At 37.7% G+C, this 17,666-nt stretch overlaps 1 protein-coding gene across 11 annotated transcripts in view; it reads left to right on the forward strand.

Moving 5' to 3' along the window:
• The window catches only part of RAB27B (RAB27B, member RAS oncogene family), a 130,404-nt gene that overhangs the window by 68,041 nt on the left and 44,697 nt on the right, over positions 1–17,666 (forward strand). For 3 of the 11 annotated variants that reach the window (XR_001363544.1, XM_014545611.1, XM_014545610.1), the window contains exon 1: positions 1,124–2,014. The exons of 1 other annotated variant lie outside the window; for it this stretch is intronic. Coding sequence is in view for 3 of the 10 variants with exons in the window: in XM_014545611.1 (XP_014401097.1) it covers positions 1,573–2,014 (442 nt within the window). In the remaining 7 variants the exon portion in view is untranslated. Of the gene's footprint in view, positions 1–1,122; positions 2,015–16,676; positions 16,683–17,666 lie in introns of those variants that run through there. 7 more of the 11 variants (XR_001363543.1, XM_014545607.1, XM_005873607.2 and 4 more) reach the window with 5 other exon arrangements.

Raw genomic sequence — 17,666 nt, forward strand, 5'->3', positions numbered from 1 at the left:
CTGAGAGTTGCAACTCAGAGGCCGGCAGCGCAGGCGGGGAACGTTGGAGTCCTCCTTCACTGAAGCAATCAATCCTCATGTTCGCTTCCAGCTGCCTGTCTGCCGGCCGCCATCCAATTGATATGCATAAAGACATACTGATTAGCCAATGGGAAGGGTAGCAGTCGTACGCTAATTACCATGTTTCTCTTTTATTAGTGTAGATTAATGTGCTATATACAGTGCAATAAATTCAAGCTTGTTATGTTTAGTCTTTTATCTCTTTCCAGGCCCTGGAACAAGTGTGGACACACACTTGTTATATACTTAGATATTATTGATAAATGCAAAATAGATTTACCATGAATATAGATTCCCAGCATATATATTTTGAAAATCTATAACCTGAACTTCCTATACTTTCTCCTGGTAGACAGAATAATTTATATGAATTGGACCTTACTTTGGGAGAATGAAGTAGATAAATGCCACCAAAATAATAAACTTAGCCAACACATGCATAGCATTTTCTATGCCACACACTATTCTATGCACTTTACTGATCTGAACTCACAACCCTATGATGGTTTTGTATTATCCCCATTTTCAAGATGGGACCATTGAGACACAGAAAGTAGAACTTCCATATTTTCCTATAGAACAGACAAATTCTTGTGGGATCGATGCTCCTCTTCTCCACTACTTTGCTATTGTTTGTGTTTCATTTTGATTTGAGGGTATTTCTTTACCCCCTCTCCCCCCATAGCACTTCCCTAGGAGACACTTCCTAACTGATTCTCTAAGGCCCCTTCCCCTGTCAGAACTGGGTCAAACAATTAAAATGTAAGCATTCATTTCCTTGTTGACCAACATGAGTGCAAGAACAGGTTGGGAACTTTTTTTTTTTTTTTAAACTCACCACTGGGAGTCTTTTTTTTTTTTTAAATATGTTTTATTGATTTTCTACAGAGAGGAAGGGAGAGGGATAGAAACATCGATGAGAGAGAAACACCGATCAGCTGCCTCCTGCACGCCCCGCACTGGGGATGTGCCCGCAACCAAGGTACATGCCCTTGACCGGATGCGAACCAGGGACCCTTGAGTCCGCAGGCCGACGCTCTATCCACTGAGCCAAACCGGTTCTGGCAAGGTTGGGAACTTTTAAAATTTTCTTCACAAAGGAAGAAACAGCTGCTATCCAATGTATATGACCTGGGATCCCTACCTTTACATTAGTCTGTATACTAGGGATGTGAGTCTGTCTGAACCATGAGCTCAAGAGAGCCAGCCAGGATCCCTGTTGTGGGTGAATCCAAAGTGTCTAGGACAGAGTGTGCCACACAGTAGGTTCTTAGTATTTGCTCAGGGAATGTGTGTCCTCCTGATTCTGTTTGATCTCTATTTACTAACCTACTGATCTCTGACTAGGAGGCAAAGCTTAGCCTGTGCATACTGATGAATGTATGCATATCTACAGATCATCACTTTTAAAACACGAATTTTGAACTGCCTTTGCATTTCCTGGGCCTTTCTCTGTTCTTCACTGGCAATTCCTCCCTCTCTATCGTTAATGAGACATTCCCCAGGGAGAGAATGCAAGGCTTTGGGAGCAGCTCTCACAGTGCCCTGGGTAAAAATGAGCTGCTGCTAGGGCTTGAAGCTCCACGAGGAGAATTTAACCAGGAGCCAAGCGCATTTGAGTCACAACCAAGATTGGCCCGAGGTGTGCTCTGCACATCCGCGTTAGGAGTGGGAGACACGCCTTCTTCTCACACAAACCTCCCAGATCCAGGCGGCGGTGCGGACCCAGGGGTGGTGCTCCAGTCCTGCCACTCGCCGTCCAGACGGGCAGGGGCTGGGGACCGAGCCAGAGCCACAGGTTGGAAGAATAAGGAGCTGTCTTCACGATGGTCGCCCTGTAGAGCAGGTCCGCGTCACTGCTGGTGTGGAAGCCAGGAGTTCCAGGCTCCGGGAAGGGGAAGGAAGCCTCTGAAACCCGACACCAGCCCTTGCGCACGGGAAACTTCGCAGGCTGGTGAGTTGGGGAAGTGGGGTTGTTATTGCTGGAATGTGTTCCCACCCCCTCGGGGTATTCTCAGCGCCTGGCCTTGGAGAAGGAAGTGAGACGTGGATGAGGAGCGATCCACGGCCGGCCAGCCCCAGCCGAGCGGCGAGGGGAGCCTGGCTGTGTGTGAGCGCCTGAGATCCGCAGCGTCCACAGAAATGCTGGTCGGAGTGGCGATGTGCGCGCGCGGATGGCATCAGAAAACGAGCTGGCTGTCTTTTTTTGGTATTTGCATTTCAAACAGCTGGTGAGGATAAAAAACTGGGCACTGCCATGGCAATTTTCCTTCCGTTGGTATCTCAAACAACAACCAAGGAATAATGATGATGATGATCATAATAAGAACGTGTTTAGAGTTTCATTTAAAAAGTAATTTAGTGAGGCGAGCCAGGCAAGTGATCACACATTTCTTTGCCCTTCCTCAGGTGAAATAGAAGCAGAGAATTAAAAAGTAATTTCTGTCTTCCAATGTTTTGCTCAGTTGTGGGGTGTGTGTGTGTGTGTTTCTTTCAAAATTCTGATCCAAGTGTTGCAGGAACTAGGGTGTGAGCAAATGTAATCGTTCAAGTGGTAACAATATATTAGCTTTCAAGAGTTTCCCACCCAATACAACATAATCTGAAAACGACTGAAGCAGGTGAAATGTAACTAGCAAGGGAAGCTAGAGGCCGCCTTCCTAGGAAAAATGTATGTTTGGTTAAAGTCACACTCCTATAACAAGGTCTAAAATTAAGGGTAGAAGATTCCAGTTGTCTAAATGGTTAAATTAAGCCCAACTTAATAACATGTAGTTTCAGGATTATTAACAACAAAATTATTATTTAACATAATAATCGCTATGAATTTTCTCTTAAGTTCTGTTTAAGAGAAAAATTTGCGTTGTTTTTAATATTTAGTTACATTCATGCATATTCAGTATTAGCTATGAATTTTCTCTTAAGTTCTGTTTAAGAGGAAAATTTGCATTTTTAATATTTAGTTACATTCATGCATATTCAGTATTATAAAAAGCATATATGTATTATATGCATGGTTTATAGTCCTACATTTTAAAAGTTAACAGAAAAGATAGTCTTATAATTATAGCCTCGGGTATTTAAGTTTATTGAATTTTCAGGTTACTATGAAGTTCAAGTTGTAGGATGAAGTGAGAGCCATTCCCCCTAAATATATTTCATAGTTTCCTAACATAATCCTCTACCCAGATGGATCAGTCCTTCTTGAAGGGAAGAGGGGAATCTTACAGATGACCCCTGCCCCCCCCCAAAAAAGTATTCTTGACAGTTTGATATTAATGCTGCTTTTCTGTTTAAGAACTGACTATGGCCTCTTATGAAATGTTACCATCATTGATTTGAAAAGGAAAAGAAAACATTGCAGATGAAACTGGATGGGCCTGTTCTCATAGTTGCCAAGAAGGAATAAAGGAATCTGTCATATGTGAGCAAACCACTCTCTCATAGGCTGTTTCTGGAACAGGAATACTTGACTTGATAGGGAAGGTAACCCTAGGATAACTGATCACCTCAGCTCATTGGCACACCAGCTCTTACTAAAATTATCCGCTGGTGTCTGAACTGCTTTTCATGTATTTAACTACTCTTCTGGAAAAGTGGAAGTCATCCAAAGTCCCAGGTGGTTCAGAACAGAAATCTGCTCTTTTCCCACCCTCACTCGGGAATTTCAGGTTAGTTATTTTTTTGATTTTCAGATCAGTAGAGCATGAAATGTAGACCAACTATTTACATAAAACTCAGCTCATAGCTAATCCAGTTTCTTGCGTTGAATCATCAAGGCAGGTTGACCAATAGACTCTTGAGCAAGTAATGTAATGTTGAGATGCAGGAAAACAATTATAGTAAAAGCAGACAGGACAAACAAGTTGTTTTCCATGACAAATATGTCCCTTTCTAAAGATGACGGCTAAAGGAGAATGATTTTGTACTCATTGTTAGGAGTATATGGAACTTGAGTTTATTATACAGTTGTAGGAAGTAGGACTGTCACTAAGGGCAGTAAAAACCTATTGTAAACCTCGTAAATGGAGTTGAGATTATTAGTTCCCCATAAATGGAGTTGAGAATATTACTTTGTGCCTTTTGCAATCATTATTCATGTTCCCTAAACATTAACCTTTTCTCATAGGCCCTCCTTACATGAAGAAAACTTGTCTGGAGTGTTAATAATGAGAACAAAATTCTGTTTAACAAATATCTTAAAGTATCTTCAATTACACACCTAGGTTAATAAATAAATTAGCAATTATGGAAGTTTCAATGCTATTAAAATATTTAAAGTATAATCATGAGAGTGACTGGGATGGAGAGGGAGGCTTGGTGTGATTCAATGGTCCAGGGAGAGCCTCAGGGAAGGCCATCTTTTTATTTATTATATATTTTTATTTTTAATTCTCACCCAGATATATTTATTTATTTATTTATTTATTTATTTATTTATTTATTTATTTATTTCGAGAGAATGGTAGGGAGGGAGAGGGAGAGAGAGAGGGAGACAGAAAGAGGGAAAGATTGGTTGCCTCCCACATGCACCTCAACTGGGGTTGGGGATTGAACCTGAAACCCAGGTATGTGCCCTTGACCAGGAATCAAACCTGTGACCCTTTGGTCCATGGGCCAGTAATCTGAGCCACATGGGACAGGGCAAGGCCATCTTTTTAAAAGATCACCATGGCTTCAGTGAAGAGAACACAGGGACCAGAGTAGACCAGTTAGGAGGGTATTCCAGTAGACCAGAGATGACAGTGGAACACAACAGGTGGAAACAGTGCTCCTAGAGAGAAGTGGATAAACTCAGGAAATATTTGAAGGCAGAGATAATAGGACTTGCTGACTAATTGGATAAAGAGTGGGAATGAAGGAAATGAGAAAACAAAATGATCACCCAGTTTTTTACTGGCGATACCGGGTAGATGGTAAAGCCATTTCCTAAGATGGAGAAAGAAAAACAGGTTTGAAAGAAAAATGAATTCATTTCCAGACCTTTAAGGTAATTTTAGGTATCCAAGTGGAAATGTCAAACTGGGCTTTTGGATATAGCCATCTGGAGAACTTGGGAGAAGTCACAGGCAAATAGAGAAAGTTGGGAATCAAGTGCCCATTGAAGGCTATTTCGAGCCACGGTCTTGAGGACATCACCCATTGGAATCATTGGCAGCTTTGATAGGAGATGGAATTCTTAAAAGAAGGAGTCCAGGTAAACTAACTTTTAAAAAATTTGGAATTAGCATTTCACATTATCCCAAGAAAGATACCACTAGAGCAATTCATGATTATACATAGAGACTTTAATCAGATTCGTTTTTAAAAATGGCTTGTAGAATGGATGAACTGAGGAACACGCAATTAGAAATACTTACACAGGTGTTAAATGAGCAGTTAGTATAGTGTGAGGAAGAGTAAAACCCAGAGTGGACTGAAATTTGGAAAAAAAAATGCTAAGAACAGCCAGAAATTCTTCTAGTGTTGTTTAGAGCAAAGCAGTGAATAAGGAAGTTAATGGATGTGAGAGAAAGTGTTATTACTCAGTGCCTATTGCTTTCTTCTTCTTTCTAATTAAAAGAAATAGTGTTCAAAAACAGGAAGGACAATACTAAAACAAAATTAAAATCAAAGAAATATGAGAAGTTATTGTGACTGCAAGCAATTTTTTCAAATGAAAAAGAATAATGGTGGGGGCAGTCAAGAGGACTTGTCTAAGGAAAATAGTGTTTTCTTGAGATATAAAGGCTATCTGGGTGTCAGTCTGGTGGACAGTTGGGAGAGAACAATTCAGACAGAACAAAAGTATCTGCCAAGTTCCTGACTTGGGAAAGAGCTTGATGCATTCAGTGAGCTGGCAGAAGAGTTCAGAGAGTCGAAAGTAGGCAGTAGAGAGAGGCACAAGGTGAGGCCAGAAAGACACTTAGGAAGTCATAAGTGTAGGTAGTACTCCAAGACTTGGTTGTTCTAGGGACGGTTTGTATTGGGAAGTTGGACTAAACGATCTTCAAGCTCTCTTCCAAAACTGTGAGTCTATAAATATAAGAACACAATTTGTTTGATGTTTGATATATATTCTAGATCACAAATTAAGAGATAGTAGTGAAAGTGTAGTTAATAAAGTTGTAAAAAAATGACAGATCAAGGTAAATTAAGTTGTAGTTGCCATATAAACCAAATGTCTAATACCCAGAAATGCAGAAAGAAACTTTTTTAGCAGTTAAAACAAAATCAAGGCTATCAAGACTCACCCACATAATTTTGGGAACAATTTCGGAGAAGGCTAATTAGATTTCATAAATTAGTAAGGTTTATATCGAAACATTAAGAAGACCATCACTAATAAAATACTGTTAGTGCTGGATAATATAGCTATGAATATGAAATTAGTCTCCAAAAGGCTCGATTTTCTCCTGTGTGAAAGAAAAATGTTGATTATTTTCATATCCCTATTGTCTAGCCTTAGACCTTGGTAACTTATAATTTTTGCTTCATGATTTTAGTTCTAAAAAGCTTAGGGAAAATGTACAAGATTTTATTTTAATCTTTTCTTCTGTAGCACACAAATTTATTTATTTTTTTTTAATTATAGTGATCTTGGGATCAACCCAATATGTTTTCTTGTGCTTCTCTCTTTAACTTGCTCAGAAAATTGAAACTGTACTAAATCTGACCTGAGGGATACACCACAAAATAATTAGAAAAGCAAAATTGCTTTGTATTCTGTTTTTCAGTCTAACTTAGGCAAGGACCTCAGAGCCTAAGTTTGTTAAAAAAAAAAATTCTCAGTTCTTGCAGTCTATTATTCAAAATATCCTCTTTTTGTTAAAAAAAAATGTACTGCTGGTAAATGTTTTTGGACATGTCAAAATATTTTAAATATAGAACAAAATTAGATTTTCAAAGAGGATAAGAAAAACTTGCATCTCTTAGTGCTTAAAAAAAAAAAAGGTGGAAAGCTTTTCCAAGATCAAGAGGGTAACCTAACACAGGTTCGGCTGCCTGCTTCAGTGAAAGTCAAACTCTTGAGACAGGGGCTGGTGAGAAGGAAAGTGGTATATTCAAGTGCCAGCAACCTGAGAAGATGGGGGATTTTTGTCCCAAAGCTCACCTCTCCATCTCAGTACAGACTGAGGTTTTTATAAGGAGGGAGAGGGAAAACAGAACAAAGAGATCAAGGAGAGGGGGTTGAGAGTTATCCATTAGGGTACTGTGTGCAGACCAGCACAGTCTATTCTGATAAAGACCTTGAAACTGGTCAAGCAATGGTCTGGTGTGCATCTTCCTGGTTTTCATTTGAAGGTCAGCAAATCTCCCAGAGCTGGAATGCCTGAAGGCTGGAGTCTGTAGTTTTTGAAGTTAATTTCTAGGATTCTTATATAAACATGCCATTCACCTACAAGGTACATATTAATCAGAGTCAGCATTTACAGAAACAATGTCAAAAGAATAGTGGGGTGAATTCCCTACAGTTACAGAGCTTCTAAATATTGACTCAGGTACCTTCATGGATTGACCAGGGCCTGAGATTTTCTAAAGTTTTCTTCCAAATGCTGGGAAATTCAGGAGCCACGTAACCCATTTGGCAATTTCTTAGTTCATTGAGTAAAATAAAGAGAGTTACCACAATTAACTATGTAGAACCTATTATTCCCAGTCTCTGTTCCTTTCCTGTCCCAACCCACTCTTTGACTTTAATTTTTTTAAGGTTGGCAATACCTGTTATCAAATGTTGCCTCTCAGGGTTCAATAGTAAAAGCTTCTACTAGAAACAATACAGAAAACAACACTGCAAAACATATCTTAGACAAATTGCTTTAATAAAAGTATTATGGTATCTATAAATGAGGGTTAAGACATAGGGAAACAGGCATAAAAATAGAGCATAATATGAGGAAGGTCTATTCTTTTATCTTCAGTTGGAAACTGGTGCTAGTTGATAAAGACCGCATAGTAGTAATCAAGTGAAATGAGCAACCTGGGTTTACTTTTTTCTCCAGACCTCACTAGACCATCATGAGGTGCTAGTTATTTTGAAATCTACCTATACAAATCTCCCTGGTTAGGTTTTAATTTTTCACTTACTTACTGGAAAAAAACAAACAAACCAAAGTAGAATGCATAACTCATTAGTACTGGTCCTGAGCCCCCTTAATGGAGGTGCACTCTGCCCACCCCAGGACTTTATATACTTGATGAGAATTCATTCTGTTTGAGATACAAAGGGTGTCCCTGGTAAAGGTGAGGGCCTGATGAGGGTAAGGTCCCTTGTCTGATCTTTCCCCTCTAATGTGAAAGTTAACGCCAACCTGAGGCTTGCCTATGCAGGCGTGGAGAAAGCCTGGCGTGCACATGTTTTCGGTGCACGCTGCAAGGATGTCTCTGCGTTCTATGTGTGGTTTTCTCTGTAAAACAACTATAGGAAAATAACTATGTTGCTGTGAAGATGAATTTCCCTTGAGTTATACTGTTTTTCTTCCTGGTTCCCAACAGTTTTTCTAATCAAGTGTGGTTTTCATGGTTCTGACCTCCTATAGTGTTTCACTCTTTTAAACTATATTTTGACTTTTACAGTAAACTTATGATAGGAATCAGAAACTAGATTTCTGTACTTTAGTTTATGGAAGGTGTTGGGCTAAGATGATTTTAATGAGCCTTACAGTGTGGTGTAATGAGTCTAGAGTAGTCATGTTGATTCTTAAAATCAATATAGTAAATATTCACACACCTAAGGGATAGGCACCAACTAATTCAAAAGAAAATAGGAATAATTCAAAATCATAAATGTTAACTATATAATTAAAGAAAGATATACTGTTTGCATCATCATATTTTATAAACAGGAATAATATTTTCTACTTGACTTATTTTTCAGGAACCATGTTTTCTAAAAGTGTGTAGAACTTGGAATAGGAGGGTTAAAGAAATAGCTTAAAACTGCTGTCTAATTTGTCTTGTCTACCATAAACATGTTATTGTGTGTGGTCACTTGACCCAAGAGATAAAAATAAGTAATTCAAAAATTATTCAAATCCTTTGGAGAGCACAAATTCTACCTGGATAGCATAAACTTTAGAGAAAATGTCAAATTAGTTATGTTAAAGTTGACACTGTTATTTATCACAATAAAATATTTGCTCACCATGTTAAAACTGATAATAGCAATGTGTTCTCTGGTATAATTTTTATATATCTTAATTTTTCATCAAAAACTTCTTTAAGTACCTTTTATGTACCAGCATCATATTTGGTACTTTGGTTATAAAGATGAATAAGACCTAGTTCCTGTTCTTGAAATCTGGTAAGGTATAGAGAGATAGATGAGTAGAAAATTTTTAGTGTAAACTGGTAAAATCAGTGATTTTAATGCTGTATTGTGGTAATAAAGAGGAAGATACATTTAAGGGGGTTCAAACTGTAGAGAGATAGTTAAGAGTGGAAAATAAAAAAGGTTTGAAATTAGGTCAGTGATTATAAGGTTAGAGAAGAAAAGTCAGATTAGAGAAATTAATGAGTGGTATTGATCAGATATTAGGAGAAGGGAAAATGTTTATAAGGTCTCAATAGTTGGTTTAAGGAGGCAATGGATGGATCAATAATGGTCCTCAAAACTGAAATGAGGTATAAAAAAGGTGAAGCACATTGAGGGGGGAAGACATACAGCATTTGGGGTCATTCAGTTGCATTTGTGTAGGAAAATGACTTCCAGAATCTACACCTCCTAAGGTTGGTCAGGCTAGTAATAGTGATTAGGGAATATACTGCAATACAGTACTCACCAAAATTCACAAAAACTAATGCCATCTCAGAGAGACCCTGGAAAGAGGGAGGAATAGAGCCATAACATAGGCCTCATAATTTTATTCCTTCTGTAAGCACTGACCTGCTTTGGCTAATAATGACATATAAGTTCTAGAAGGACTTAGGGGAAATGTAAGGTTATATCTAATTATTTACATTTATAATTATTATTGTTAAATTTAGAGGATATATTAAATATGTCTGTAGCTCTTAGGTTATGACTATGACATCATTTATCCCTTTTTGTGGGACAATCATTTTTAAGTAACATTTTTTTCCTGTAATTCTGTTTGCCCATGTTCTCTCCCATCCACACTGTGAAAAGTGAAAAGTCCTATCTCAGCTAGGAATGTGTCTGTTACCAGAGAATGGAAAATCTAACAGATCCCTAATGTGATTGAATCTATTGATCTGGGATCCTTAATAACTAACACCCAGTCCGTATTGATTTAAGAACAGACAAACTCCCACTGTCTTCATTTTACTCAGGAGCTCTGCTCCAGCTCTGCTATGACTTAATTTATGACACTTTTCACCTCAAGATCTACTTACCAAAACATAACAAAATATATCACTATGTGCTAAAAGAATTGAAGAACAACCCTTTTGTAATGATTATTTTTTTTGCTATTTCCTATAATATGTAAAATATTGTCAAATAATTGACTTGTAAGTATTTGCCAAGAGACTAAGTTTAGGGAAAGTTATTCTCTCCTCTCTCCTCTTCCTACCCCATCACCATTCCCATGATAATACACATTTCAGTTCACTGTTTGCAATATTTTTATTACATCGTCAATCATTCATTATACAACCATCTACTGCCTCTCACTCTCCATTCCAAGTATTTCTGATTATTAAATAATCAACATGAACTTCCTGCATGCCCACTTGTCCAATTCAGGGGTTCTCTCTGTTCCTTGTGGATTAATTCCAGGTGAGTAAAGCATTCTTTGTTATAGATGCATCATTTCAGACATCTAGTTCTAAACAAATGTGTTTTTCATAAAAGTTTCTTATAATAAGCCAATAGCCCAGTTATTTGTATTCTGATTATTATAGATGGAGAAGCAAAATCCTTAAAAAATATTTGATGACTCATCTCTGAGTTAGACACATAATCCAGGTCTAGAAAGATCCCAGTCAGGATTTCTAATTGGAACCGTGTTGACTTTAGTCCTTTTGTACTTTTCCCCCTCAGGCATTTTGTTACTTATGTTATTCACTGAGCTATTATCTAACTGATTTCCCCCTCTGTAAAGTCATCAATATTTCATATTATATTGAAAAATATCAGTGTGTTTTTTCTTGTGTGAGGTTTGAGAAGACATAAGAGAATATTCTGAATACAAATCTCTCACTTTGCAGAGTATTTGGATTTGTGTGGAAGTATAATAATAATACAAAGAAAAAGCACACATATTATCTCAGATTTAAAAAGTCCTCCTGTAACGTATGATGAGCACTTGAGGATCACTATGAAGTACGGCTGTTTGACATGGTTGTCAAGGGTGAAAACTGGCATTGATAATGAGTCCTTGATTAAAGACTGACCACAAGGGCCATCAGTTTCAGCTTTAAAATACTATCACCTAGAGAATGTATTCATTGCATGCACTAATTTTCAGGTGTAAGAAAAGGAAAGTTTGGTAATTTTCCTTTTAATGGGACAAGTTTTACAAATTCTGCGTTTTCTTACAACTGCTTTCTGTTTGGCACACGTTTTACATATAACTTGCAAAGATTTCAGAACATCCATGCAGTGTATATGCCAAGGTATGAAAAAAGATGAAAGTTAAAAAGAAACAAACATTTCTTCCATTCTAGCCATAATTGTTATGAGTTTAGTTTCTTTTTTTCCATTTATTCCACAAGTATTATTTTTAATTATTTTTTCATCACCATTTATACCCTCTATGCTCTCTTCTACCTCCACCTGCCCGCCCTGCAATCACCACACTGTTGTCTATGTCCATGAGTTTAATTTATTTTAACACAATTACCAAAATTGGCTCAAGGAACAATTTAAAGGCAACATTGAACTACATGATCTGGGTAACTATGAAGTCTTCTCTAATCCACAGAGTTCTAAGGAAAAGTGTATATAAAAGCAGAAGTAAAAGTTGTGTTTACCTATCTGGGGCCTTCCTCTAGTATTATCTAGTACCCCCAGATACTAAGAACGTATATCTAATCCAACACTAGTTAAGACAAGCCTAAGGAGTAGACTAGATCTTAAATAATATCTTTTGGTTTTTTAGGCAGCAAATATAACTTACTTCCCATTAGTTTAAAATTACCCTGTTTAATTGGACCTAAACTTAACTGATACTAGAATTAAAGAGGGGAAGGAATATTTCTGTGATAGCCATTCCAGTGGTGAATTTCCAGAACTAAATCCAAACCCAGCAATGGTGTCTGTAAGTACACATATGTTATTCTTAAGATAGTTGCTTTTGTCATGAAGCTTTATTAAGGAAGAAACAAAAGATACTTTTTGGTAGACTTTTTAGAGAAATGATATATCTCCAGCTTCTCCTATATAATTGGAAATAATGAAGCTTTTTATAAGGCCAAACATTCCCTGGGGTCTCTAAACTCCTGCCTGGGCAAATGATTTTATTACATGTCTGTTTTATCCTGGAGGTAAGATTGTCTCCTTGAGTCTTCTTTTTCTTTGACACTTATTGACAGTTGAACAAAGAACGTTCTTTTTAGTACAAGTCATGGGTAAAATTAATTTCTCTCAGAACTGTATCTAAGAGCCCACTTTTCTCTTTTGATATTTTTCTACAGTGCTTGGTACCAATTTGTTACTCCCAAGATGGAAAATCAATGACTTGTTGACCAGTCTTTCTGATGAATCAATTTCTCCTAAAGTAGCTATCCCTGAAAACAGATAATGCCCAGTAGGCATTTTGCTTGTAGCAAAGATCCAAAGGCATGCCTAATACTAGAAGTTTCAGGATAGACTTCTAGAGGAACAATTTGGGGCAAAAAGAACTTTATTTGTTAAAGCTAATGTTGCCCAGGTGGATGGTGGGTCTATGGCCTGCAATTTCTGGAGCAGCCACCATTTAAAATCTTCCATGACCAGGGCAGACTCTGGGTTAGATAAGGATTCAAATCCTTAGTTCTGAAAATATGGTCACATTCCTTTGTAGGAAGGGTGACCTTTCTGTAGAATCTCTGAAGGCCCTCCTAAGAAAGGAAATTGGCTCCTCGTAGAGTTTGAGACTTGCTGACCAATACGATCTGCAACACCTGACTGCGTATCCTTGATACACAGTTTTCAGTTTCCAGTCTTGTGGGTGAACATTACAAGCTTATGCAAATAGACTCCGTTGATAAGCTGGCAGACACTGTGGTTAGTCCACAGACTAAAGTAATAATAAGAGATCAAACTGCCTGAACATTTTTCCATCAGCAATAGATACGTGATATCAAAAGATCAGTTGGTTATTTGTATCTTGGTAATTGTAGAGTCATTCTTAACACCGTCAGTGTCCTTTGAGTTTTTACCTTTAGAAATAGACACCAGTATACTTCAGTCCGATTTCCAGCCTGCCAGCCTAAGAAACCCAATTACTACATAGAATAAAATGGTTCCAAGTTAAGGATTTAGACAATTCACAGGAATCACAAAGAGGTAACAGTTTGACTTTCCTTAGAGATAAAAATCAAACCTTATTGATTATAGTGAGCCAAATGGAGTCCAGCATTCGCTGTTTAAGCATATTTGGATGTGTTGCCAAGTAACAAGGTAGGTCAGATGCCTAATGGCAGAAGGCTGCTATGTAAGATATAGCCCTAGAGTAAAACTAAGTGGTTTATCATGGGGAAATTTAGTCCTGGTTTTCTATCTCTACTTGGCTTGTTTCCAAACAATACTTCATTTCAAGTCAGTGAAATTTAAAAAAACTGACCTGGAAGTGGCTGACACACTTGCTTATAGGAAGGGATCTGTAAGCAGTTTCTTGTTTATTCTACCATAACCACTGAAATGTTTTGAGATATTTTTATGGTTTTTTCTTTGCAGAACTACTAGACTATTAAATAGAATGAACTGAAATAATTTCTAGTTTCTTTTCAAGGACCTGAGGTTTTTGAACTATTTTTTCAAAAAAAGATTTCTGTAAAGCTTTATGTGTGAAAGGAAATGTGGATATATATTTTCAATTAAATTTTAAGAATAACACGGTTTATCAGGACATTCTCAAATCTATCAAAGCTTAGGTGATAATATAAAGAAAGATAAAGAAAATAACCATTGGGAGCATATCAATAATATAAGTAAAATTACTTTTTCCTGATGGTCAAAGCAGAATTCAAAATATTGCCTGCAGTATCTTTTAAGATAACCATTGCCATTAGGTTTTATCTGTCTTTACTTTTAAGGGCAAAATGCCTATTTAAAAATATTCTTAGTTCAGTGGTCTGCTGCAACTAACAATTTTTCCTTAGATTTTCTAGTTTCAGACAAAAATATTTGTTGTATCTTGAATTAATGCATTTGTATTACATTTTAATGAGCAGAGAAACTGTAAACCTTTATGAAGGTCAATGACTGTCCTTCAGATTTACTTGTACCATTGTCACTGGGTATGTGTCAGTAAGTAACATAACCAGACTGAAGTTTCTGCTAAAACTTTCTGATGATTGAGGTTCAGGAAGGCACTAAAATAAATGTATCAAGAAGATGCTTCTGAATCTTGGTACAGAGAACTTGCACTTGAACTGGTTTTAAAAATAGGTCACGGATGTGTTTGCACTTATCTCTTCTGTTTCCTCTCCTGATTCTCTGAGAACCAGAGGTGATGGTAAACATGTTGAATAGCTTTGTACCTACTGACCAATCAGGATATCAGGAACATTTAAGCCACACTAGATTGTACCTGCTGCATATCAGCTGGGCCTGGGCACCAATGTCAAACTATTATAAAATAAAGCAGAGCAAACTGGCTATTTTGGAAAGCAGGCACATTTTAGCCTTTAACTCAATCTATTTTATTATTACACTTTTCAATAAATATTAGATAGTAACAGGAGGATTATTTCTATTCTTCTGAAATGTGAATGTGAAGTCTTCTTTGAAATATTTCTTCAAGTTTTATACACTTCATCATATAAAATGTGAATGATGAAGTCTTCTTTGAAATATTTCTTCAAATTTTATACACTTTGGCCAAACTGGAGCTATATATTCTTCTTCTTTTCCAGATAACCAAGATTAAAATGATTTTTAAGACCATGAATATTAGAGCAACCATCCCTCATATGCTGGAATCTCTATGCCAATCGCACATCCAAATAGGTTTAGGACCTGAGTCCAAATGAAAGACAGGAAGTGTAAGTGCCACAGAACTAGAAGAGAAGTCATTTCATAACCCTGAGATGGCTTCAGTGAAGTGGGGAGGAGCATCATAGTAATTAGGGTGGAGTTTGAAATAACAAGGGTGTGACTTCAAGAACCAAGCCAAGTTCATGAATAACACACAGTGTACAATTATGATTTATCTATATATCAATATTCTTTACAGGAAATAACTTCATGGAAAAAGACATTGAGTTAGCCATCAACCATGACAAATAGCCATGTGTTAAAATATCTACAGAACTCCATGGTGTTAATAATCTCCATAGTCCTCATGGAATAAGAGATCCAATAGGGTTAATTAGTGTTGGTGAGAAGCCAAGTACAGAAACCATACTGAATCTTCACTTTAGGAGCTAATTAATTTTAATTTAGAGCTACTTCTTACATAGTTGATCCCCAGAGGACCTACTGTGTGCAACATCCTAATTGAATGGGCTGATTTGCTTTAATACTAGTGCTGCAAAATTCACATGCATCTTTCCCAACCTGCTTTCTACCATTTTTTTATTTTTTTTTGCCTAGTGTGTGTCTTTATGTTGGTTTTACTGTGACTATGATGGTGTGAGAGAGAGGGAGTGGCTGTTCCAGGCTTACTATTGTTTTTCATCATAAACAGTAGAAAGAGGAGTCTCCCCTCAGAATCTGATATTACAACTTTTACCAACAATTTGGCCAAAATTAACTCATTGCAGATTAGGTTGCTTTTTCCTCAGATGTCTTAGCATTACAGTACTTGGTCATTATAGACTGACTAGAGGCCCAGTGCACGGATTCGTGCACCGGTGGGGTCCCTTGCCTGGCCTGCGGGGATTGGGCTGAAACTGGCTCTCTGACATCCCCTGGGGGGTCCTGGATTGCGAGAGGGTGCAGGCCAGGCCGAGGGACCCCACCGGTGCATGATCAGGGCCAGGGAGGTACCATGGGAAGGCTCCAGGGAGTGTCCGGCCTGTCTCACCCAGTCCCAATCGGCTGGACCCCAGCAGCAAGCTGAATTATCTGTTGGAGCATCTGCCCCCTGGTGGTCAGTGCACATCATAGCAACTAGTCAAACGGTTGAACAGTTAGGCTTTTATTATATAGGACAATATTTTTCTCAGTTTAGAGTAGGAATCGATTGGGGAAGAAAAAATGTCCCCCTGAATAACTCTAGTTAAGCATTAATGAATATAATACAAGGGTTACTGTAATAGGAACAAAGTAAAATTGTGAGATAGGTTAATGCTGTCCCCTTTTTAGGCTCACCTGTCTCTCCTCTCCTTTCCCCAGAGCCCTGGGCCCTTTGTGGGCCTGAAGCCCTGGATCTGCTCCTCTCATCTTTGATCTAACCTTTCCCAAGGTTATCCAAGTGCACCTGTCCCTGGTTCCGCTCCCTCCAGCCTCCTTTATACTCAATACTCTGAGATTCTAATTGTTGCTAATGCGCTAACTGGCCCAAAAATAATGGTTTTACCTTTGGGAAACTGTACAATCAATCCTCATGATTTGCTGATTGCATATTTGTGAATTTGTCTACTGGTTAAAATTCATTTGTAACCCACAATCAATGCCCCTGATGCATTTGCAGTCATTCACAGACATGTTTGGAAATGGGAAAACTCTGAGTTTCCTGACATGCACATTTCCAGCTTAGATCAAACCAGTTGACACTCTACCTTCTTACTTCAGCTCATATGGTAAACAAGTGTTCTTTTCACCATTTAGTGCCATATTTCTTGCATTTTTGTGCTTTTATGTGGAATATTCTGTCTGTTTAGAATGGCCCCAAGCATAGCACTGAAGTTCTGTGTAGTGTTTTTAAGCACAGGAAGGCTGTGATATGCCTATGGAGAAAATATATGTGTTCCATAAGCCTCATTCAGGCATGAGTTACAGGGCTATTGGCCATGACCTAAATGTTTATGAATCAGCAACATATATGAAATATGTGTCTTCAAACAGAAACACATAAAACAAGGCTTGTATTGATCAGTTGGTGAAAATATTGTGGCCATGGGTTCACAGGAACTTCACTCTGCATTTCCATTGGGAGCACAGTATTCCCTGATTCTATGTTTGCAGTGTCTTTATGAAACAAAACTACCATGAATCACTGTGTTTATTTCCTCTCATGAAAGGATTTTCAATAGTTTAGAGAAAAAAATTTAGTCAGGTCGCTAAAGGAAGAATAAAACACAAGCAAACATGGAGTCATGGAATCCAGAGATAGAAGAGGTCAAGTTTTTTAACCAGAGGACCTTTGATGCCTGTTACACGTAAGCAAAACTCTGAATTCTGACCTTCCAGATAGCCAAGGCTAAAACAAACAAACAACAAAAACACAAGTAATACAACTTTTCCTATCAGATTAAAGAAAGTAGATCAATTTATTGGGAGATACTTTTTTTTTGGTATCATTATATTCTAAGAGTAATGTTAGGGCACAAAACACATAATATATGTTTCCAAT

The sequence above is a fragment of the Myotis brandtii genome, unplaced genomic scaffold (assembly GCF_000412655.1).
Source record: "Myotis brandtii unplaced genomic scaffold, ASM41265v1 scaffold416, whole genome shotgun sequence".
Taxonomy (NCBI): domain Eukaryota; kingdom Metazoa; phylum Chordata; class Mammalia; order Chiroptera; family Vespertilionidae; genus Myotis; species Myotis brandtii.